The sequence below is a fragment of the Ictalurus furcatus genome, chromosome 20, assembly GCF_023375685.1.
Source record: "Ictalurus furcatus strain D&B chromosome 20, Billie_1.0, whole genome shotgun sequence".
Classification (NCBI taxonomy): Eukaryota; Metazoa; Chordata; class Actinopteri; order Siluriformes; family Ictaluridae; genus Ictalurus; species Ictalurus furcatus.
In genome coordinates, this window is record NC_071274.1 from 5,650,613 (window position 1) to 5,675,425 (window position 24,813).

The window sequence follows — 24,813 nt, forward strand, 5'->3', positions numbered from 1 at the left end:
TGTATTAATACAAACCTGTGATTTTACTTGCAGCCGGATCTACTTTCAAAGCCGCTGTTACAGAAAATGAATCGACACCTTCTGACCAATCGGGTGTGAGAATTTAACAGTACTGTGGTATAATAAACATCAAACAACATAGCAACAAGTGAGCATCACAGTACAGCTGAGTGCTTGCGAAGATGTCTCCGCAGTGTCTCGCACACTGTCCCAGTGGACTGCTTCACTAATGACATTTCTGCAACGATATTAAACACACACATGTGCCTGGACACGCTTAAGCTACACTCATACACAGGTTGTGGCTCAAAGCGGAGCACACTAATGTTTTGTATTTGTTGTACGTGTATGTGTGTGTGTCAGAATGGGGTAGGCTGGGGCGAGTGTGTGTTGCGCACACTGTAATTACAACTTGACGCGGGAGCACCCGAGGCTTTCTCCATCCAGTCGGCCTCCACTACAGAAGAGAAGAGCAAACTGCAGCACTGGAACTAATTATCTGCTAAAGAACACAAAGGGCTGAACTCTTTGTAAAAGGTGTGTGTGGGTGTGTGTGTGTGTGTGTGTGTGTGTATTACTGCTAGTTTCTGTGGCTGCTTCCTCCTCTGGGACACTGCACAGGGCATTCTACTAAAGCACACACACGGCTTTGGGATACAGCTGAAAAAAGGAGCATGCCAGTTTTAGGGGGATTTTTTTTCCTAACTTTTCCCTTAAGATGATCAAAATGCAGACAAAAAAAACCCCAACAACATATTAACACAAGCACTTGTAACCGTGGGCTATAAAACGCACAAACAGATGCACATCGAGGCCAGAAAGACATTTCTGCACTTTAGAGACTGCACTTTCTCTTAAAAAGTAACAGGCCATATTTCTATAACATGTATATAGTGTGTATGGAACGGATTCTTCTCTCAAGCGCACATGATACAACTTAAAAACTAAAAGGGAAGCTCATTGCTCTGGACACTGCCCTCCCACCCCAAGTGACAAACTGACAACATGGTTGGTCTATAAAAACAATATGATGCATAATGAATGGTCAGATAGATTTGATTATTTTCCACACATCAAATATATATAATAATAAAAAAATGTAAAAACATGGTAGGAATTTTATGTAACTGGACCAAATTTTTGTTGAATAGCCCGATCTATTTCCTTAGACTAAATCTGAATACACAGTCTGCATAAGAAACAGATTTTCTCCATGCTGGTTACTGTAACTGGAAACGTTGAACAAGCCAGACCTCCAGTGTTTGCTGGTATTTTGTCACGGAACGTGGCTGAGAAGTTCCCACTCTCGTAGGAAGCGGCCATTAAACGGGCATTTCACGTAGCCGGGACCGACAGCGAAGCAGCTAATCGACAAGCCGGAGCTTGTTCAATCGCACTTCAGAGCGGGTTCTGAGAGGTACACGCAACACAGAACTTCCATCCATCCATTTCCTGTACCGCTTAACGTACACAGGGTCGCGGGAAGCCTGTCCCGGGGGACTTGGAGCACTAGGCAGGGGACACCCTGGACAGGGTACCAACTCATCGCAGGGTACAATCGCACACACATTCACACACTATGGACAATTTGGAAATGCCCGTCAGCCTACACTGCACGTGTTTGGACTGGGGGAGGAAACCGGAGTACCCGGAGGAAACCCCTGGTGCATGGGGAGAACACGCAAGCTCCTTATTTTTATCATCTTATTTTTTAAACTAATTTTGATTATTTTGCTTTTATTCACTCTCATTTGTTTGTAATTTAAACCTATTTTTAGGATTTCTTCTGCTTTTATTAATGCTCATATTTGCATTTTTTTATTTTACTAATTATTTTTATGATTTCTCTGCTTTTCATTTACTCTCTCCTTTATTTCACAAACGGTTTATTTATTCTGATTCTTGGTTTTATTTCACAAACTATTCACAAATAATTCTGTTTTTTATTTACTCTAAAAAAAAAAAAAAATTCAAAAGTATTTTTAGAATTTTTGTTTGATTTATTCGTTCTTGTAGCTCATTTTACAAACTCTATTTTACATGGAATATTTTTTAATATACTTATATTCTTGTAATTTATTACTGCTCCTCATATTAGTCTTAATTGCCTTGTGAAGCATTTTGAGCTGTATTTTATCTATGAAAGGTGCTTTACAAATTATTTAATTATATTATATTATATTCTGATTTATAAATAACATTTAAAGATGGAATGGCATGAAATTCATTTATTCAATGACTATCTTACCACAAACTTCATTGTGCCTTGAACAAAAGTTTGCTTTCAGGGTTGAATCCTGTGCATGGAACTGTCTATACACAGAAAAGTGGACTATCGACTCAGCGTGCAACCTTTAATCTTGTTGCTTAATGCCTAGGCCACACGACAGAATAAACCGGGCTGGTCCTGAGGCAGATTCGCGCAGAAAACTCACACGACACTGTCTGAGATTTAGGAACAGATGTAAGCAGAACTACCATGCGGCGAACACCACACTGGCATTACCTCAGAGAATTTACTACATGAACCAAACCACTGGTAAGCCACAAGAGCTCAAGATTATAAAGGCCATGATAGAGTTTGCTAAAAAGTAGAATAAAAAAATAAAAATCCCCGCCTGTAGCGTAATGGGACAGGAGTCTTAAGGACAGATTAATCAGTACCAGAGTGATGAAATGAGGAAAGTGAAGGGAACAAAAAGGCTCTTATAATCCACAAACTAGCACCTCATCTGTTAAACACTTAATCTCACGGTGGCATGGGCATGTGGATCTGCCAGAGGATACGGCTCACACGGCTCACTTCTCATTATTAATGATGTGACTCCCTACAGCATCAACACGCTCAATTAAAGTACCATGAAGTGAAGAAATGAATCAGAACTTCAACTGAACGTCTCAAAACACAATCACAAAAGCACACAAATATGAATATTGTAGAGATAAGGTTTTATTTTGGAGCTCAATAAGGCAGTGTTTAGGTTGAGCTACTTGAGCAAACAAAGTAATGTGACAGAAAAAAAAAAATCCCAAATAAATCGTGTATCTCAGATTCATATGACATGTACGGTAATGGCCGTGATATTTATGTCGTGAGCAGGGTTGCCAGGTTCCTCATGTAATGTTCGAATATTATAGATATTTTCTGCAAATCAGAATTGAATGTGCACCACTGTTAACTTGCTTCTCTAATGTTTCTTCGATCTGAGCATTCTGGGCTGCGGTAGCTCATCGGTTAAGACATTGGACTCCTGATCAAGAGTTCAAATCCCAGCACCGACACCCTGCCACTGCTGGGCCCTTGAGCAAGGCTCTTAACCCTCAACCGCTCAGCTGTATAAATGAGATAAATGCAAGTCACTCTGGAAAAGGGTGTCTGCAAAATGCTGCACAGATAACCACTTTTGTTGGACGATATATTGTCTCAGAAATAATTGCGATAAACGATATTATTGCAATTTTAAGACCATTTTATGCCAATGATATAATGATAATATCAGGTGAAAACCTGATCTCCTGAAATAATAACATTACCATGAGTACACTACTGTAATACAATAGAATGAACTCTTTATGCTTTAGTTATTAATTGTCCGTGTTTTAGTGCGTCGTTACGGAAAGGGCGACTTACCGTTCTACCGAGCGCCGTACTTAAGTTCAACTTCACTTGTGCATTCGCGGCGTCATTTTGTGCAGAAGCGAGTTGTAATATTAGATTTAAGTTGTGTAAATGTCTGATTAATCTCATGTGTGTATATGATGTGTTAGGGTGAGTTAATCAACCCGGTAGTACAGCGCTTCAGTTCACCGCTGTTCAGCTCACGCAGCTTAAGAGACTCAATCCCCGACATTATTGATTACGACTGGATTATTTGAAACACTAGAAACATTCTTTCTAGATTTTTCTTCTTCAAAAAGCATTGTTAGTGCATTGTTAATACCTTGCGTGTCATTTTGTGAACAGTATGCTATAAACGATAATAATCGATTATAAAAATCGTTGGCAATGAATCTCTAACGATTGGTTGGTCTGCGTGCGGCACGGGGTGCATTTACTCACTGCGTTACTTCTGTTCCGAGTAAATACTAAAGTTGTGTCCCAAATGACATACTATACACTTACACTATGCACTGTGTACTCTACCGTCTAGTGTATGAATTTTTGAAAGGTAATCTCGTTTTAAATGGAACGCTAGCGTTTTTTTTACTAACCGGAAGTAAAAGTCATTTCCCAGTCGATGGGACATGATGTCACACACATGTAATGTGATGCTGCTACCTTTAGCAGAAAACCCAGAGTCAAGAACAATGAATTTCCTCAGTTTATCTTAGCGTTACCTTTTCTGCTCGACAAAACCTCAGTCAACACCAGACAGAGGCGAAATCATCACGTGACAGCGGAACAAAAAGTGTGCGAATTTTAATTTGACAGCCCTAGAGCAAAATGAGAAGACAGAAGCAGCACGAATGACTAAAATGTTGGTGACATTCATTCTTATGTAAACAAACACGCATGTAAACACAACGGGCGATATCGAGGTCAGCAAAAATGATCGAGGTCACGTCTGTATATCGTACGATAAGTCGATAACGTAACTATCATGACAAGCCACATACAAGCCAAAAGTTATCCCTTATAGCAGCTATAAACACTTATTTCCTCACAAGTGTCTCGTTTTCTCCCTCCCGAACTTAATAAGAAAAATGGAGCTTGTTATGTTACAGAGAAACCACAAAACTCTCCATTCTTCCCGTATCCAGGCAGTGCTGACACTGGAGACTCCTTCCAAAAACGTTAAATAAACATCTCCTCATAGAAAACCTGACCATTTCAACAGTTAAACACACTTTATCTTAATCTATCCGTTTAATCTACGTGACGTGTCCAATAAGTCCCCGTGAATTAGCCGTTGCTATCGAAATGACCGTATATTAGAACGAGCGGATTAACATTTAATTCAATTAAAGTCAATTAATATTAACTTTCGCTTTGCCTTACAGGTCGAGCTGCTGTTCTGGAAAAAAAATAATCAACACCTTCTGACCAATCAGAATCGAGAATTCGACAGCACTCTGGTATAAAGTATGACAAAGTATGATTGGGAACGAAACACCTGCGGAAAAGTGGATGTGTTGCATTGGTATATGTAAACATTTCAGAAAATTTAAATAGCATTCGAAACATTCTGACAGCACTAATGTACACACAAGCTTGTACTTAAGAAAGAAGTAGTTATCCCCACACACACACACACACACCTCATCAGGGAGTTATAAGCACTGCTTCTTCCCACTAACTTCCTCCCGAAGCGCGTGTGATTCTGTCAGCGCGACAAGCCGTTCAACATGACTGACAGCCCCAGCCCATATCTCTACATCACGCCGTCCTCCAATCGCATTAGGCTGTGCCGCTTTGGGGCGGTACATAGTGCTAAAATGAGGAAGCGGCTTTAAAACGAGTTTAGCCTGCGCTTGTGCCGATTACACCAGGGACACGAGGAGATCAGACCGGAGCGAGTAACGGTAGTTTAACATGATCTAGCTGCGGTAGGGAGACAGGAGAGGAGGGGGAAAAATAGACGAGAGAAATAGAATAGGGGGCCGGTGGGACGGTGAAGACAGCAAGCACAGAGAGAAGAGAGAGAGATAGATGGATGAGTGTAACTATGCCAGCTCTGTCCCCAACTCCCTGCTGGATTTTAACAGTGGCAGCGATTGAGTTGCAGCACGCAGGGGAATCAGGGAACGAACCGGAGCAAGGAGCTGCATATTGTGTGTGTGTGTGTGTGTGTGTGTGTGTGTGTGTGTGTGTGTGTGTGTGTACAGATGGGAAAGGGGGGGAGAAAAAATAAGAATTCCCACCCTTGTTTTCCCTTTTCTTTGGCTTTGGCGTCCTCTTTGTCGCGGCCACGGTCACGTCCTCTGTCCTTCTCTCTGTCCCTGTCCTTGTCTCGAGTCTTGCGCTGACTGCGGTCACGGTCTCTGCTGCGGCTGCGTCTCCGGCTGGATCTGCCGCTACTCCGGCTGTGGGATCGGCGATGACGGGAACGAGACCTACACGCGGGAATCCACAGAAAATTAGGACAAACCTCCAAAATACTAACTGCTTTTAAACATCAACATCAATATGTAAAGAATAAACCATGATGCAGCGCGCTAGGAGAAAATAAACAACCACCACAACAACAGGGCGTGATGATGCTTTCCAATAACGCCACGTCCCGAAACGCTTTTATTTCTCTTACACCGCAGCAACTTACCGATGCTACCAATGTCTGATTTAGTTGTAGAAAGAAATCATACTTTTTATCCATTTGTGGCTCGTTGTAATGTTTTGGAACATGCGTAGCCGTACGTTAAAACGACATGACTTCAAACCTACTGCTGTTACAGAAAATGCATCAGCACCTTATAGCCAATCAGAATTAAGAATTAAACAGCACTGTGCAAATTAAAATCCCTGATGATCTTTGACTGGGCTTTAATGAGAAGCTCAAAGAGCTTCAGGAGGTAAACAAGGTCAAGGGTTTGATAAATATGTGGACGGCTGTGCGGGTGTGTGTGTGTGAGAGAGAGAGTGTGTGTGTGTGTGTATATTTGCGTGCACAACAGTATACACCATCAGGGTCATTAGGGAGGGGCTGGGATGACTCTACTGTACACACTTGGTATTGATCCTTACAGGACAAGGCAGAGAATGCTAGGAGATTTACTGGGCCACTTACTAGGCCTCCTGACCTCCCACCCATTTCTTTTTCTGTCTCACACACACACAAACACACACAAAGCATGACATCCTCTTCTTATTCCTTGTAAATTCAAACTTCACAATAAACATGCTCTAAAATGTTCCTGCGCTATAAATGTGTAAGAGAAAGTTAAATTACTTTCAAAAATATCATCAAAATAAATCGGTGAATCCAACAGGGCTCTAAAGTCCACTTGAGAATTAAGTAGTCATTTGATCTGATAGATATTTATATTAATGTGGCATTTCGGAGCGTCGTTAATCACGGATGCTGATCTTAGAGAGGACTTAGCTGCGATATTCTACCTGGAGAAAAACTTGCCGATGAACTGTAACTGATTGACTCTCATCACGTCGATGTGTTTTACAGAGAATCGTTGTTACGGTGTCACGGGTGGTCACGGGGTCCTTTCTGTGTCCGACTGTGACTCCCGAAAAATTCATACTACATTTACTACATTACTGTAGTAAATCATACTACAGCAACCTCCATTTCTCCAGCACGAGACGCAATTACACTTTAAAAAAATAAAACAAAGCCCATTACTGTTTAAAACATGTTACATCACTACCTCTGCTGCCCCTCCGAGCGTGCTGCTGACCAGAACTAAACGAAGCAGTGATCTATTTTTGGTTAAGCAGCACTGCATACTGCCACGCTAGTTCGTTTATTTATTTATTTTATCTCCGTCACCGTGCTGCCTTTCCTCACAGTCACTTCTTCTTTCAACTGTTAACCCCAACCTAATAAATACATATCTTCCCTGTTACAAGCGGTACAAACATTCTTCGGTTCTCAAGAAGGCAACATGATACATTAAGAGCCAGGGGGGTATAAACTTATGAACAGGGTGATCGGTGTAAACTGTTATTACTTTGTCTTCTGGGAAATATGTAAATATCTTATGTACCTTCTGAAAGGCTGTACTAAATGAAAAAAAAGAAAAAGGTTTTTAAACAAAATCATTTACACTGATCATCCTGTTCAAAAGTTTACACCCCCCCCCCCCGGCTCTTAATGTATCGTGTTGCCTTCTTGAGCGTCAGAGAACGTTTGCACCTTTTGTAATAGTCGTGTACGAGTCCCTCAGTTGTCCTCAGTGTGAAAAGCTGGATCTCAGCATCATATAGCCGTTGTTGGAAAGGGGTCAAATATGCAGAAGATTCTGGAAAAGTAAAGAATGTGCAGGACCGGGAAGATTTTTCTGAAGAACACTGGGCAGTTTAATTTCTCAGGATAAACAAGGGACTCATGAACAGCCATCACAAAACATAATAAGAGTCGTTGATCATCCAGGTAACGACACACAGGATTAATAATCAAGCGTAATGTAAACTTTTGAACTGGTTCATTTGTGTAAATTCAGTTATTATTGTGTCTTGTGGACTTTATGTAAACATCTGTTATGTGAAATAGTTTATTCAGGGCAGGACTCAATAAAAAAAAAACTACATACAATTTTAAATGATCCCTCTTTCTTTTTTAAATTATTGACGTTTCGCAGATTCTGAAAAGCGTTTGTAAACTTTTGACCACAACTGTACATACAAGGCTGTAGAAAGAATTCCTAATCCTAATTTCCTTTCATTTTATACCACCTGTTTGTATGTTTGTAATGGTGGATTAATACTATAATACCTTTAGACCAGGTTATCATACCCCTAACTACAGAGATTGCCTGCTTTCCCGCATCTGTGAAAATTCACTATTGCTGCACTGTAATAAAGTACCGCTGGAAAACGGCAGTCATTCCCCCAGACCCCCCCCCCGCCGCGTGTGCCGACACGAGAGCGGTCTTATTTTGGCTACTGTACTTGTGGCCAGCAGATGTAATAAACACCTAATCTGTCGGGAGCTGCTTTTCTCTTTCTACGCCCTGCTACACTTGCGCGCCTGTTGCAAATTAAATTTATTGTAGTTAATAGACTGGAGCCAAGCTGCTAAATGTCAATTTCATTACCAAGGCCTTCCCCTTGGAGAATTATTAGCTAATTTACGGCTAAGGGTAAATGTGTTATAGGAGGAGTTACAGATAACCCCCCTCCCCCTCCCACACACAGTGCCAATGGTGGGCTATTTTACATTTATTTTTGTGATTATCTCTGGAGGAAAAGGTCTTCCCCATGGCCTAAACATATTTTAAAAGGAAGCCTCAGTGTCCTAGCACCCCGCTCGTCTCTACTCCCCTCCCTCACCCAGCCGCTCCATTAAATCTAGCAGCGGTGATTGGCCGGGGCAATTTTTCCCATGAATTATCAATAAAGTAATTACCGGTGGGCGCCGCTTATCGTGGAACCCCTGCATGGACACGGATATGATCCTGCCCCACTGCCTATTTTAGTAATTATGTGCACTGGGTGTGTGGTGGCTATCTGCCCGTATTACTTTCCTGCTATACAAGCCCTTTTTGCTTGATGGGAAATTGGACAATGATAGCACTAGTGTAGCACACACTGTGGGCCTGAATTGAATTGAATAAACTTGATTTGGGATCCCAGGTGTACCAAGTTCAAACACTTTCGCTATCAATGATCATATCTGGACAGGATAAGGACTACAGCTACACAAAGTCTTCCATTTTGTTAGGACTCTCTATATTACCACACTCAACTCTGAGCTTCTATTAGCTATTATGTTTTAGCCTAATTAATGCTACATACAAGCAACCGAAACACAAGACACGTCGGCAACACGTTAGTGTTTTTTTTTTTTCTTTACTCGCCCAGTAGTCAAACTAACAAAACGTTATGATTTTCTCAGTCCGTACAGGTTTGTTTTTTTTTTGTGATTGTTGCGGCCAAAAATGCTCGATTTTGCTGCTGCTTTTTTGCGTAAAACTACTTGAATTGAAATTGCAATTGCCCGGAATCGGTCTTCTGCAGTGATGTTTGTTGGTAAATGAGACCTTTTAGCTGTACTCATGTACTCTTTAAGTTGCGATGACGTCACATGACACGTCTTGGCCCAAATCTGAAAAATTGCAAGCTCCTCCGAATATTGTGGCGTTTGCTTGATTTTGCGTTCATGTCTGCGATCACAAAATCCTGGAGGGACTGATCTGTCCATATTGTAAATGTATACCGGCACTAAACATCTCCTCTATTTCCATCTTTAAAACTCGGCTTAAAACACATCTTTTCTCAGCGCACGACCTGTCTGGTACTGATCGATGCTTGACTTCCTGTTTTGTAATTGAGATTGTAACTTCTGTTGAAATGTATATTAATGTCCTGTTAAATATATATGAAGTGTCAAGTGTCCTTGAGCTTGTGGAAAGGTGCTATATATATATATATATAAAAAAAAAAAAAAAAAAATTATTATTATTAAATATCATCTTTTCAATTAGCAATTTCCCACACTCGAATCCATCACAGCCTTGTTCAATAAATGTCTGTCCATAAATTTACAGTTTCAATAAGTTCCAATACCAGTTCCATAAATAGTTTCAGAAATATAAGAGATCAAATTACACACAGTGATCCACTCTGACTGGATTTTTTCTTCCCCCCGTCGCTGTCACGTTGAGTATTTCAATTCATATTTGACTATCACTGCCTTAAAAATGTGCCAAAGAGAAAGGAAAACCTGATGAATCAGTCTTCAACAGCTATCACACTGTCGGTTTTTAAAATTACACACAGGAATAAATGAAAACTCTTTATCAGGAACACCCTCTCTCATTCACTGCACATCATGTAGCAGCATGCTACGTAATAGCATTGGAGATACAGGTCAAGAGCTTCACGTAATGTTCAGATCAAACATCTGAATGGAGAGAAATCAGCGGTGATCTCAGTGACTTTGATCGTGACAGGGTGGTTGGTGCCAGATGGGCTGGTTTTTCAGAGAGTTTCAGAAATACTCCTGTGATTTTCACACACGCGACGGCTTCTAGAGTTTACACGGAATGGGACGAAATAATAAAAGCGTCCAGCAAGCAGCGGTTCTCTGGGTGGAAGTGAAAAAGACCGGACTAGTTCGACAGGAAGGGTACAGCAACGCAAATGGTCTGCACTTATATAGCGCTTTTTTAACCTTAGCGGTTCCAAAGCGCTTTACACTGTTTCTCATTCACACACACCAATGGTAGCAGAGCTGCCATGCAAGGCGCTAGCTTGCCATCGGGAGCAACTTGGGGTTCAGTGTCTTGCCCAAGGACACTTCGGTATGTGGCGTCACGTGAACTGGGACTCGAACCGTCAACCCTACGATTAGCGGACAACCCGCTCTACCACCTGAGCAACAGCCGCCCCAATTCACCACTCTATACAACCGCGGTGAGCAGAAAAGCATCTCAGAAACAACAACACGTCAAAGCTTGAGATGGATGAGCGACAACAGCAGAAGACCACATCGGGTTCCTCTCCTGTCAGCCAGGAACAGGAATCTGAGGCTACACTCAGCACAGGTTCTCTGAAAACGGACAGCTGAAGACTGAATAAAGACCAGGTGACATTTTTTTTCGGATATAAAAAAAAACTGACAGCGAAAAAATTCAACAATAGGAAAACAAAACCTTTCAGAAAAACTAACACACGAGATAAAGCACCGCAGTAGGGAGGACACAAATCTACAGCAGCCACTTCACAATTAAGTTCAAAGCGTCGCTATCTATTTTTATTCCTGTTCTCGAGCGTCTCGAGCGAGCCGCGTGGATTTCCCGCTGCCAAAGGAGCCCGGGCGCCACCGCGCTAAACAGCTGTTCCTCCGCAATGCAAATATGTTCGCTGTGCCGCGTGTCTCGCTTTCGAGTGTGCTTCAAACGCTGCTCCACACATAAGTTTCATTTATGAGATTCGTCTAATTATGGTGGCTGCTGAAAACATTTCCCAAGCTGTTTTCCCTTCCTGGATGTTCGCTGTTCTTACGGGAGTGCCGGCACAAAAGCAGAAAGAAAAAAAAAAAAAAAAAGGGAACGCTGCGACAAATTGAGCGTGTTGTTAAGTAAACGACAGCTAGTACAATTACCACAGCAATCCCTGCTGAGTTTCGTCTGCTAGAGTTTTGTTTATTCCGTTTGCCTCCTGCCACCATTTTGGGAAATAGACAGTAATTAAAAATAACATTTCCTGCCTCCATCTTTCTTCCAGATTAACACCGGTCAGGCCGGGTAAGACAAACTTAACAGTCAGCCCACACACACACACACACACACACACACATACACTCTCGCAAAGGTCATTTAATGGAGTTCAAAGCCAAATCTCACATCTAAAAAGAACCCATATGTTACCGACGCTTGGTGAAGAAATTCCCCCCCCCCTCAAAGAATCTAGAAAGACGTCGGCGTTTAACTCGTCGTTACTCTTCGTTTGGCACATGTGAGCGCCGTCACTCGACAGACACAGCGCAATCCTAAACTCCACAGTCTGGCTCTGCGTACTGGTTTGGGCCATATTACCCTCCTATTAGTGGCTCAGAGGGCATGAGTGAACCCAAACAAGAGGGCAAGCGGAGGTGAGAGGTCAGAGTGGCAATAAGGTGCTAACTCACCACTGTCGTCACAGGTGATCGTTTGACCAACGGCCGTTAGTCCGTCAATCTGCTGTCGTTTTTTTTCTTTACAACAGGGAAAACTGAGCTGTTGCTACTTGACGGCTGGCTCGCCGAGCTGTACTGCACTTTTCTTCACAAGCTTCCACTCAAGTGGGTGGGGGGGGGGATGGTGTTGGAAAGAAGCGCGTTTCAAACTAGCCGAAAAATGTGTTCCCAATTAGCAGGTGTGCTCTTAGGGTAAAAATGATGGGTTTTATATACGACTATTTATGAAGTGACAGTAGATCTGAGGGTCTGTTCCTCACAGAATTTTATTGTTTAAATGTGGATGGTTATGCCGTCTGTGCCTAAGTGATTTAGGAACCTCACGACTCTGGTATAAGAAAAATCATAAACGGTGAGGCGAAACATGTGGGCCAACTGTAAAAGTGCAACGAAGGACGCGTGACACTGAGCAGATGTGCATTCCGCTGCCATGGGGGAAACTACACTTAATTAAACATTCGAGGGCATCTGAAATATCACCCTTATTTAAAGAAGAAGAAAAAAAAACCCCACTAACTACTTACCGCGGAAATGAAGTCAGCGTTCTGGAAAAAGACGCCATGGGTAAAGTTCTGCGACTGTATTGAGTCCGTGACCCAGTAGCACAACATCTGCTGTGTTCAATCACCAGTGTGGCCATCTTGAATGATGACCTGGCACACAGATACTCGGATATCGAATTTTAGCCAACGCGGGATCAATCAGAGCCGCTGAGCTGATGGCTTTTAATGGTGGAATTTCATTTCTGTGCGTAGTCTCTCTCTGGGCGAGTGCTGACAGCTGAATAAGACGCGATTCAGCTTTGAACAGGCGTCCATTTTTCTTACGTTTCGCCATACATGAACACATGCTCAGCGAAAACGGACACTACTAAGATCGTGTGACTGAAATTCGTCGCTTGCGACTTTGATCGCTACGAGGCAGTTCGCATATCACTCGCTACATGGTTTAACGTTAAAAACAACCCGCGTTACACAAATGATACGTAATAGTTGTTCTGCCTTCCTCTCGTTTCATAACGGAGAACACGGCCCACACAGGAACAGTGGAGAAGCGGTGACTAGTATGAGCCGGCTTTACGTGAGCAATCTATTCTTCATTACACACTTCCTGTGCTCCAGTGATAAAGACCCAGCTATTTTGCACAGCTTTTCGAGCACTCATAAAGCCAATTTCCATGACTAAATAAAACAGGAATCAACAAGGACTTGGGTTGAAAAGAACAAATGTTCATTGCGATGGTTAAATCTAATTATGTTGATACATATTTAATGAAAAAAGAAAAAAAAAAAAAGATCTTAACGTCCACCTATTGAATTACTGATTCTAAAAATACCCGTCCAAAATAAGACTGTTCGTTATTTATTTATTTTTTATTTTATTTTTGGCAATGACAATTACATTTGGTCAAAGTGTTAAGTATTGCTGTTACAGCAAAAAAAAAATCTGATTCTTTTTTCCATAACGACATGTCCTGAAGTGTTTTATTAATCTATAACCATATTATTATTATTATTATTAATTAAAGCACGACACATCTGTTTAATCCATTTACAGTTATATTGAACGTTGTGGAGTGTCTGTGAAACAAGTTAGCTCCGGTATTCACTTACGTTATAGCAGTTATAAACAGCCGTTCCCTCACCTCACTTCTCCTTCATGAAGTTTAGAAGAGGTTTTTCCCATTATGGGGAAACCACAAAATGCTCTCAGTCCTGAAGACTTTCCTGTGTCAGAAAACTGAAAGTTACACACTTCTGCTGTAGGCACCGACACTGGAGACTCCGTCCAACAAAAACATGTCCGAATCTTGTGTAAGATGTTTTTAGTCAGGATGTACGACACTAGAAAGGTTACATGCAGGAACGTAGAACAAAATAAAAGAGATGAGTGGCAGGTTTTTCCTCCGCAAATTGGCTGGTTACAGCACGAGTCTTCTCTGATGGGATTGTTCTTGTGCTGACTGGCATTAAAATGATCATTAGCATTAAACGATTTGTAAAGTGCTAGATTCTACGCTTATTTAAGCGTAGGCTTATTTAATCTTTTTTCCCCCATTTATTTTCCTCTTAAAAGTGCCATTTTTGACTATTTAAAATGTAAAATGCATCAGTGGCAACCCTGATCGGTCCCGAGTACAGAAGATAACGCAAAATCACGCAAACGCCGCAATATTCAGAGGACCTTGCAATTTTTCAAAATTACCGCAGACTTTGGCCAGGACGCATCATGTGACATCATCACAACAGGCCTCATTTACCAACAAACATCGACGTGAAAGACCGTGCAAAACTATTTCTTGCAATTAAAAAATAAATGAAAAAATAAATAAATAAACCCTCTGCAAATAGCATCACAAATTTTTTAAAAAGCCGCAGCAAAATCAAGCATTTTTGGCTGCAACACCAGCAAAAAAAGAAACAAAAAACAAACACCTCAGTGAAATCCTGTATGGACTGAATAATATAGATAAATTGATGTTAAGTATTTTCCTTGTCTCATGTTAGCAAAGTTGAGCATACACTGACAGATTTTTTTTTTCACATTGATGAACTCAACCGGTCTCCATTTAACTTTACAGAAAGTGACGCCCACACCTTTCAAAATCGAGACGAGAGATTGATGTGAGATTGAGGAAGGGGGCGGGGCTACCAGCAGGGTCGGTTAATATTGAAGAGTTCAAAACACCTGTGCAACTGTCAATCATCCCACATTCACATCCCGATTACTTCATCTGGCATTTTTATTGGGAAGCGCCATAAATAAATAAATAAATAAATAAATAAAGACGGCTCATTTGGTGTTTTTTTTATTTATTTATATATTAATAACTCATAACAGCATGCACAGAGTTCCAAAGCAAGATGCGTGTCTGGTCTGCGTATCTGCCCCGTCATACGTCATTCAGAACCTGAACTAAAACTACAAGGCTTTACAATACACTTCACGAATTTCAAGCGGCACCGGATTCTAACCCAGGTCTCACGTTCACTTTTCCAGACACGCATTTAGCAGACTCTTCCTCGCCTCTGCGCTGCACTTTGAGTTACGGGTCAATCATCTCCATGATGATGAAGAAAGCTATGGGAGCTCAGGATTACATGACAAAAGTCTAGGAAGTCCTCAGATGAAAGCATGAAATAGCACGAGCGTTCATCACCAGGTCAGAAACCACGACGCTAGTAGAAACCTGCTGATTTGGCACTGTTGCTTCATCTCTTCCTCCACCAATCACACGCGCCGCGTGCAGCTGGCAGCTCATATGTTTCCCGGCTTCATCCGAAATCAGCCAGAAGTTTCCCCCGCAAGCTTGACAAGGCAGGAAATAAAAAAGGACTCGCCAATATCAAGAGTGGGGGGGGAAGTGTTTCATTACTTTCCAGCGGGTGTCATGATTTCAGTCAAGAAGCACATAATCCAGATTTCTCTTTTATTAGTGTTTCCTCTCACTCTTGCTTTTTTGTTACACCTAAATATTACACTGGTAACTGGAACCATATTGGTGCTGTCAGAACAGCGGAGGGAGAGACAAGTGCACCGTTGGATTTAATTACGGTACAATTTGCTCCAGTGCTGTTGGGGGAGATGATGGTGTCTCTCGTACACGCTCTGACACATGGCTCTGCTTAGAGTTGAGCATCAGCAACTTCTACCGGGGAAAAGGGATTTTCTGCGACGCTCTGAGCGCTCCACGCAGACGTCCGACTTACCCAGAACTCGAGAACTGATGTCGATGCTTTCGAATCGGTACGAAATAAATGATTTGCTTCTGTTGTTCAGAATATGTTTTCAAGCTGAAGGAGAAACTACTCAGATCGCTCGCTGAAGTCTGGGCCTGCTTGAGAGAACCGGATAAATGTGATTTCTCAATCGTGGGCATGCGATCAGTCTCGTCAAATCACACGGATCTGGAAAGATATCCTCACTGTGAGGCAATTAACATTAATTAAAGCAAGAGATAGCAAAAAGCTTGGTTTTTTTTTTTTTTTTTTTTTAAATCCAAATACTTCAGGCAAGTGACCTTTATAAGGGGTCAGTGGGGTGTTTCCATGCAACAGATACACAAGTCCAAGCCAGACCTCGGGTCACTTCTGTCTCTGAGCGCCGGATCTCTTTCCTCCTTTCACGGCGACCACGCTTGGGTCTGCCAATTAGAAATAATTAGGCAGTCATTGCGCTGGCAAGTCCTTTTAAGTGCATATGTAATGGTGCAACGATGCTGATTAGCCGGCGCTGAGCGAGCGTGGGGTGGGGAGGGGGGTGGAGGAGGGCTCAAATGGCCGGCGGAATAATTACGCCAGTGATCACAAAGCCGCAACGCTCCTCTGTACTTCACCTTAATGCGTTTCAAACCTCCACTTCATTACCGGTCGTAATTAATCCGCCATTAATTGCAGGAAGGGCCCAGTTTACCTCGCTTCGTTTCTAATTATCATCTTATAAATAGTTATGGTTCTAATTAATGTGTTCATTAGGCAGGATATTTTTTCTCAAAGCGGCGCTCGGAGCCAAAAGGTTCGGCGTGCTCTTCTCTCAGAAGCCCAAGCAGCCAGAAGGTGACGCCGTTCTGCTAGCGCTGGTGCTTTCATTTCGCTACATTCAACCTCCTAATTGGCATTTAAAAACCCAATTTCGAAGAACTTCAAGAAGAGCTGAAATTAGGATAGAAGTCCGATGGGGAGAAATTCATTTTCTATTCCAAAAGCAAACGTTAAAGAAAAAAAAAAAAGGGACGCGTGACCAACGTTGCTTTGAACGGGATTAAAAACAGACGAAGCGTGTTTCATTCCCGGACCTTACTGGACGCTCACATGGCCCCAAAAGAGGGGAAGATCATTTAAAATGCTTAGCAAATCTGTCTCGTCACTTACAAACATTGAGAGAGAGAGAGAGAGACACACACACACAGACACTGGAGAGTCACAACTATAGCAGAAATAGAGCATAATGAGGAATCCTAGCACATTCCTTCATAGCAAGAAAGGTCAAGGTAAAAACCACAGGCCTTAATATTTACTCTGAATCACTGTCCAGTGGCTAATGAGCGACTATAGGGGCAACAAGCTTGCTTCCTGAATAAAGATCACTGCGCTGACCTTTGACCAGTCGGCCGCCTGATTCGCACTGATGTTCTTCCAGCTTCCTTTTGAGGTCCCTGCTCTTTAAATGCAAAAGACGCACAAAGTCAGACCACGTTCACCTGGCCTCGGGGTATCAGTGTTTACAAATTATAATATTTATTCATTCCATATTTATGTGTTTGGTGAACAAAAGATCCTTCATCCCTGCGTGACTGACACGGGGTCCGAGATACGAGGGAGGGTAATCGAAGCGCAAAATGGCTCTTTGAGTCTGGCACGGGAAAAACACAGGAATCCGAGTAACGAATTAATCTGTGCTCGGCTCACACAGAGGAGGACGGATGTGCATATGGTAAAGTGCGTGTGCGTGTGTGTGTGTGTGTGTGTGTGTGTGTGTGTTTTCAGTCTGAATAACATATATTGTGTTCCTGTAATAAAACCAATTTGTGTAATACAGTTCTGTTCACTAGCTAGGCGATCTGTTCCATTTCATAGCAATACAATTGTATAATGCATTTTAAATTACCTAATGCATCTTATTTTCATCCCAATTATTATATCCCCCGGCCAGTGTACACAATACTGAGATATGAAAATAGAGAGACATAAAAACACCTTCGCATGCTTGCTCAAGGCAGATGCGAGTACAAATTACATTTACGTTTATTCATTACATTATGGGCTGATGATTTTATCCTTAAGCGACTTAAAGCGAGGTGAACAGTTATGGGTTAAAGACTTGCTCGAGTGGTGGAAGAACCTTATCCGCTGGTCCACCACTTCCCAGAAAAAATATCATGTAAAGGGAACGTGACTATAAATCACCTTTTATTGTTTCGTATTTACAAAGACCACCCGAGCGCACCTTCTTACCGAACATAATAATAAAAATGAGACTTTTCAAATTCAGAACAGAAACTGAGCCGAGTACAGAAAGTTTCAGAAAAATGTTCTCAGCGTTGTAAAAATGGAAAATGGGTCATTACGGGATGAATGCAACAAATATTTATATATGTAGGGCTGTGCTTAGGGTTAGAGTCACTGTTTGAGTGAACCCAATGTGAGGCAGAGCAGCTAGCTCTCCCTCACCCAGGGGAGCGGACTTGTAACTGGATGTGTCGGGCGGAGAGAAAGCGTGGAGGAGAGTGGAGGAGGGTGCACGTGGGCCAGAGGGGCTTCTTTTGGCAGGCGGAGGGAGCTGCGCTGGCGGCTAGCCGGGGATAAAAGGCCTCTGCCGTGTCACTCACTTACTCTCCTCTTTGGTAAATAAAGGTTTCTGACAACAAAGGCCAGCAGCGTTTGTCTAGCCTCTAGTGAGGGGGGATATAAATAAAAAATAAAAAAAAGACGGCATGCACTCTGGATGTAAGGATGGAATAAAGAAGACTAAGAGAAAGCGATGGAGGAACAACAACAACAAAAAAAAGAAAAGAAAAAGGAAAGCATGGCCTCTCAGATCTGGGCTAGTGTAAGCATGTTGATTTTGATTAAATAAAGAACACACGCCCTGCCAAAAGCGAGTGAGGCTTCAGCTTGAATCAACGATTTACAAGTCAATCATGTTGGTGTGTGTGTGAGAGAGAGAGAGAGAGAGAGAGAGAAAGAGAGGAGAGGGATAGAGTCCTATCTAGAGAGGAGATTAGGGGTTAGAAGGAGGTCCTGACCTCCATTCTAATCCCCAAAAGTGCATCGGTGGAAAAATCTCTGGTACTAAAGAGAGAAAATAACAACAGGGCGTGGTTATATAAAATAATCAACGAGAGGCTGGTGTGATGCGGCCTGGCATGGAGCCGAGATACTACTACCACCCTGAATTTAATTATTTTCCAATAGCACCATGTCCTGAAGTGTTTTAGTCATAAAACACCACAGGAATTTGCCAACACTAATTTATTCATTGAAAAAACGCATACACTTCTTCTCCATTTGAAGTTGCATCTAATGTTGTGGAACAACTGCGTAACAAGTTAGTTCTTGTTATCACGAGTGTTATAATAGCTATAAACAGTCGTGCCTTCCCTGCCTCGTGTTGTTTTTCTCTCTCTTAAAGTTAATAAGATAAAAACTGACATTGGAGACTCCTTCCATAAATTCTCACAAAATAATCCGCCATTTCAACGATGGCTCAGGTTTTAAAATCTGTACATGCGGCGGGTCCACCATACAAGTTCCTGCGCGAGCTGTTACTACAGAAACGGTAACGTATTAGAATGAGCGTGTTAATATAAGCCGGAAATATTCTGACCTATCAGAGCTGAGAATTCGACATCGCTGCGGTATAACCTAGTCATTACAAATGTTGCAATTAATAAAAACACAGTTACAGGCTACTGTTTTCATGGGACGTTTATTCTCCAGATCAGTGTCTTGACGTCACCTCGGAGACCTATGAACAAAAATAAAAAATGTTCTACGTCTGCAGACACGGAGCAACAGTTATGTGCTGCAAAAGCGTTTGGTGAGAGTCTGGAAAAACCTTAACGTTTGCGTTTCCCCTTTATAGTGTATGAATAAATTAAATAAACATAAAATTACAATTAAAAAAATAATATACAATTTTAAAACATTTTGATTTTAAAAATTGTGCAGGGAAAAAAAAAAAATCAACAAATGAAATAAATGAAATTAAATGAATGAATGACTGAATGAAACAAAAAGCTTAAGAGAGCATGTGTAGGGTTGGGCATCCAGCTGTTTTTTATTTTATTGTATTTTTTAATTATTATTATTATTATTATCTTTTAATTCCCATATCAGCAACCTCATGGTTCACGAGTACCCCGAAAGGTCTCTCTCAAGTCACGTACAGATGCCAACTGCATGAACCCATTTGTCTATTCCCCTTTGCGTCCTCCTCATCGTCCCGTTCTTAGCAACGATGTTGCTTTGATGAACGAGCAGCAGGAAAGTCACTACATACATGTACAGCTTTAAAGCTTTCACTAACACCTTCTGGGTTCTTGTTCCTGTCCTGCTAAAGAACAACCAACCTGCATAATGTGTCCTGCACTCTAGGCCTCACATCCACAGAGAGGAAGCCGTGTCGTCATCTCCCGCTGCTCTAATCCAACAAGAACAGCGAGTAATGAAATATTGATCACTTTCACTGTGGTGACTTTTATTTGAGGTCAGGCAACGCTGCGGTCGGCCGCATCTAACCTCTTAACCTCGGCGTGCCTAATTGTTAAAAAGAGTGACATCTAAAACAGTTAACCGCAATAAAAAAAAATCAAAATCTCATCGAGTACTTCTTAAGCGACAAACTTTCATTCCAAAGCCAACCTGAGCACAGCGACAGGCAAGAAATCTTTTCCTAATATCCGCCCTTTTTTTTTTTTCCTAAAACTATAAGCGTATAAAGCGTGATTGGATAAAATTTATCTGTATTTGCAATGATAAAGAGGTTGCAGACCCTCTGCACACAGACATATTGAGCAATTGCTTCTTTGCAGCGGCATCCACGCCGCATGAACTGCCTGGTTTGATCAAAGGGAATAAACATTAATGTCTAATGGGTTATCAGCTACTCGAGCTACTCTCGTCTGTCATGCGTGTCGGCGAGGAAAAGACTGCAAGTCTCTACGGGCGTCCCTTCTGTTCATCTCATTTTCCGATATGAACAGGGGGAAAAAAAAATAAAAACTACAGCCCATAATAGAGCATTATTCTAATTTCGGGTTTTTATTTATTTATTATTTACACATAAAGGGAAAGCAATATTTGCTCCCAAACTGCCCTAATCTTCTCACCAGCAATAGCTCCACGCTGCAGTTATTATTCTTATTCGTATGAATAATATGCACTCCATGGGTAGTTCCCACCACCCCATCTCTCTTTCTCTCATATTTTAGATCTCACATGGCGCTTGCTCATATCCTGTCAGTATATCAATCATAGTGAGCTGTCCACTCAATCCACCCCTGATTTATCAGGGTGCTTCGTCCCCGACTCCATAAGTCGACCCAAACTGTTTTAACGTGACAGTGACGGATAGCTGCTTGGACCGGGGCAACCTGTTCCACTTAGCTTAGCTCACAAACACCCAATCACACCTTCCTAACTTCTACTGCAGTCCACTCTTACATCGAGATGTAACAATAGGTCTGAATTTTCAGATTTTTTTCTTCCCCCAAATAAATATGCTCGGTGGATTTTAATCGCATTTTGAAATCTGAGATTTTGAAGCATGATAGCAGTGTCGTATGGAATAAAACGTGATAGAATCTCAAAGACAACTGCTATCTGTGCACTGTTATAGAGATACTTAAAGCTAGTACATGTACGATTTTAAAAGGCGTTCCTTAAAATCAAAGTTTCGCATCGACTGAACACCGAGGATCATTACACAAAGAATCTTTAAAATATAACTTTATAAATGCAATAAAGCACCAGCCATTTATAGTGCATGTTGCCTGTGCAATTTGTTGCCACTTTTCTGCCTACTTCTCATTCTTCAAATCTTATTACAATAATGCATCCTGCTGGACTAATCACATAAAGGAAATGTGAATTTCCTCCTTACCCAAGTAGGAGGGAAGCATGTATTTTACCACAAAAACTGTAGCGTATATTGGTAGAAGGGACAACATAAATGATGTCAAAATAGGAATTGGTTGGACTGATATTTAACTGCAGAAATGTTTGGCTTTACAAGCAACCAGCTGACTCTATAAGCGTCCTTTATACAATTCCTTTATACAAAATGAACATAAGTCTATAGGTGCGTCTCAAATCGCATACATATGCACTATTCTATGCCACTTTGTAGTATAAATAGTCTAAGTAGAAGTATTGTGTTCACACTGAAAATTCCAACAAGAAGAAGTGCACTTAAAGTACCCGGATGACGCGCTTATTCAACTGAAAAAAACTAAGTGTGCAATGTTGGACACTTCATGTACTTAACGGTCGCAGCTTTGCTTATGTAGTGGAAGAGAGGAGGGGCTACCAGGCACTGACGCTGAGAGGAGGGGCTACCAGGCGCTGACTGGCTCAAATTTGCTCACAATTAAAAAAAGGTCATGCTGGGCATAAAATCTAACACTGACAACAGTAAACTGAAGAAATTCATTTTCGTTGACTTCTGCTAAAGCTAGCGGCGTCACATTATGTGCGTTTGACGTCATTTGACGTTTGGTTTATATTTCCGATTAGTAAAAAACTGTTAAGAGTTCCATTTGAGATGGTACTACACTTCTAAAATTCATACACTAGACACATAGTGCATAGTGTAAGTGCACGGTGTATAGTACGTCATATGGGACACATCACATGTCTGTATGGATGACACACCCATATGTACTTCTTCCACAAACTTTTGCCACAAAATTGGAGACACACAATTGTCTAGGATGTCTTTGTATGCTGTAACATTACAATTTCCCTTCACTGGAACCAAGAGGTCCAAACCTGTTCCAGCATGACAATGCCCCTTGCACAAAGTGAGCTCCATGAACACATGGTTTACCAAGGTTGGAGTGGAAGAACTCGACTGAGCCCTGACATCAACCCCACTGAACATTTTTGGGATGAACTGGAACACCAACTTCACAACAGGCCTTGCTGCTGGAAATCAGTGTCCAACCTCATGTGCTCTTGTGACTGAATGAGCACAAATCCGCACAGCCACAGTCCAAAATCAAGTGGAATTTCTTCCCAGAACAGTGGAGATTATTACAACAGCAAAGGGTGAAGTAACTCCATATTACTGTAAGTAAGTATATAAAGTGATAGGTATGCAGTCTAGAGTAGTCTCAGGTACACTTTCTGCAGTTTGATCGGGAAATGAGCTGGAAGTTTTACTGAGCATCGTGCAGAACCAGAATCGGTTCTTCTGGAGACTTTGACTGTCGCATTCGCTTCTTATTTTTTCAGCAAAATCCTGCAACCTTCGTTATGTTTTTTGTCTGAAAAGTGGTCCCTTACATAATATGCTGCTTTCTTTAATGACATACAAACATTTCTCTGTAACATTTGATTTTGTGCTAGAAAACTAATGTTAGGGAATCCAAAATGTGTTGTGCTGACTCGAGATATATAGTGACGATCTTAAACACGTGTCCTTCACATCCCTCGTCCTTTCCCCTTCAGTGAATAGTCTTTTCCACTGGGTGTATTTTATTTGCATTTGGTCTGATGGCTGCTTTAGCATTTAGACAGTATTTTTCAAGTGTCTCGAAAGTAAAAGTTGGAGCTGGAACTACATTGTTAATTTTGCCAACAAGCAACAGATATCTACCGCACCCAAAATGTCTTCCAGAAATATTTGCCTTAAACTACGTCCTCTTCTCACGTCACAAAACCAATGTGGTTTAGCACACTGCAAGTCTTCACTTTCATGCTATGTGGTAGCCGTGTTCGGACAATCGGAATCACGTATTTACCTTAATGCAAACTGGTACTGTTCGGCCCCCAGGCTCCGCCTCCTAAAGTTTGAAGACTGAAAAGTACTGGCCAGCTTGAAGTGATGGACACAATAATATAGTTCTACTTTGTGTATGCAAAAATGTTGGAATACAGATTATCACTGCTGTTCGATAAGATCGTCACCATAAATACAAAGCTGATCTGCTTAATGATGTATGAAGACTTGGGAGTTTCATTAGCTGTTAGCTACATTAGCTTCATTAGCTGCGGTGCAAAACTAAGTAAGCAAAACTTTAGACATAATGCCTTGGCTGAAAGGGTGCATCTGGTGTAACCAGATAATGGTGTAAAAAAAAAAAAAAATTTAACCCATTCACTTAATTTGATTAACACCAATTTGATCAACTACTAAACATCCAAGTGCTTCACTGTGCACCTGCTCATGATTAAATCCTTTTCTGTGTGTGAGAGAAATTTCTCCGTCTCCTACAGATGCACAAAAGCTACGCTATTATCTCCTAAACATTTTAACCACCAAATTCTACTCAACCTCTTTACCTACATTTGTAATGGTAATGAAATCATTTGCTTTCTACCACAAGAACACAGTCTCTACAGTCTGTGTGTGTGTGTGTGTGTGTGTGTGTACATGAAGTGGAATGCGACCATTTCAATAAACAGTGAATAGATAATTGTTTTAATTGCATTAATTAATCAACCTAAGTGCCCCCTTTGTCTTCTTTGCTCTAAAGGGCCACAAGGACAGGAAAAAGCGCTTTGACCCGAGGGTGCTTGGGCCTGTGCTTAATTAATGAAATAATCATAACGTGCACTAATAACTGCTGTATTTATTGGGAGCGAGCACGTGCAGAGGACCGGCAGCTGGCGAGAAAAGCAAGTGGCTCCGAAAACAGAAGGTCTTTAATGGCAGGCTGTCACAAGCTAATTAGCTGAGCAGTCATTCTGCACAAGTATAAATGAGAGAGACTTGAGGGGGAAGTAAGCTTTTACATGGGGTGCAGCTTAGCTTCTTTTCTTTTTTTTTCCTTTTTAAATTAAAAACTCACAGGTCT

At 41.5% G+C, this 24,813-nt stretch overlaps 1 protein-coding gene across 2 annotated transcripts in view; it reads right to left on the reverse strand.

The window, feature by feature from the left end:
• The window catches only part of rsrc1 (arginine/serine-rich coiled-coil 1), a 155,956-nt gene that overhangs the window by 122,228 nt on the left and 8,915 nt on the right, over positions 1-24,813 (reverse strand). For both annotated transcript variants that reach the window (XM_053651924.1, XM_053651923.1), the window contains exon 4: positions 5,863-6,054. In XM_053651924.1, coding sequence (XP_053507899.1) covers positions 5,863-6,054 — 192 coding nt within the window. The remainder of the gene's footprint in view (positions 1-5,862; positions 6,055-24,813) is intronic.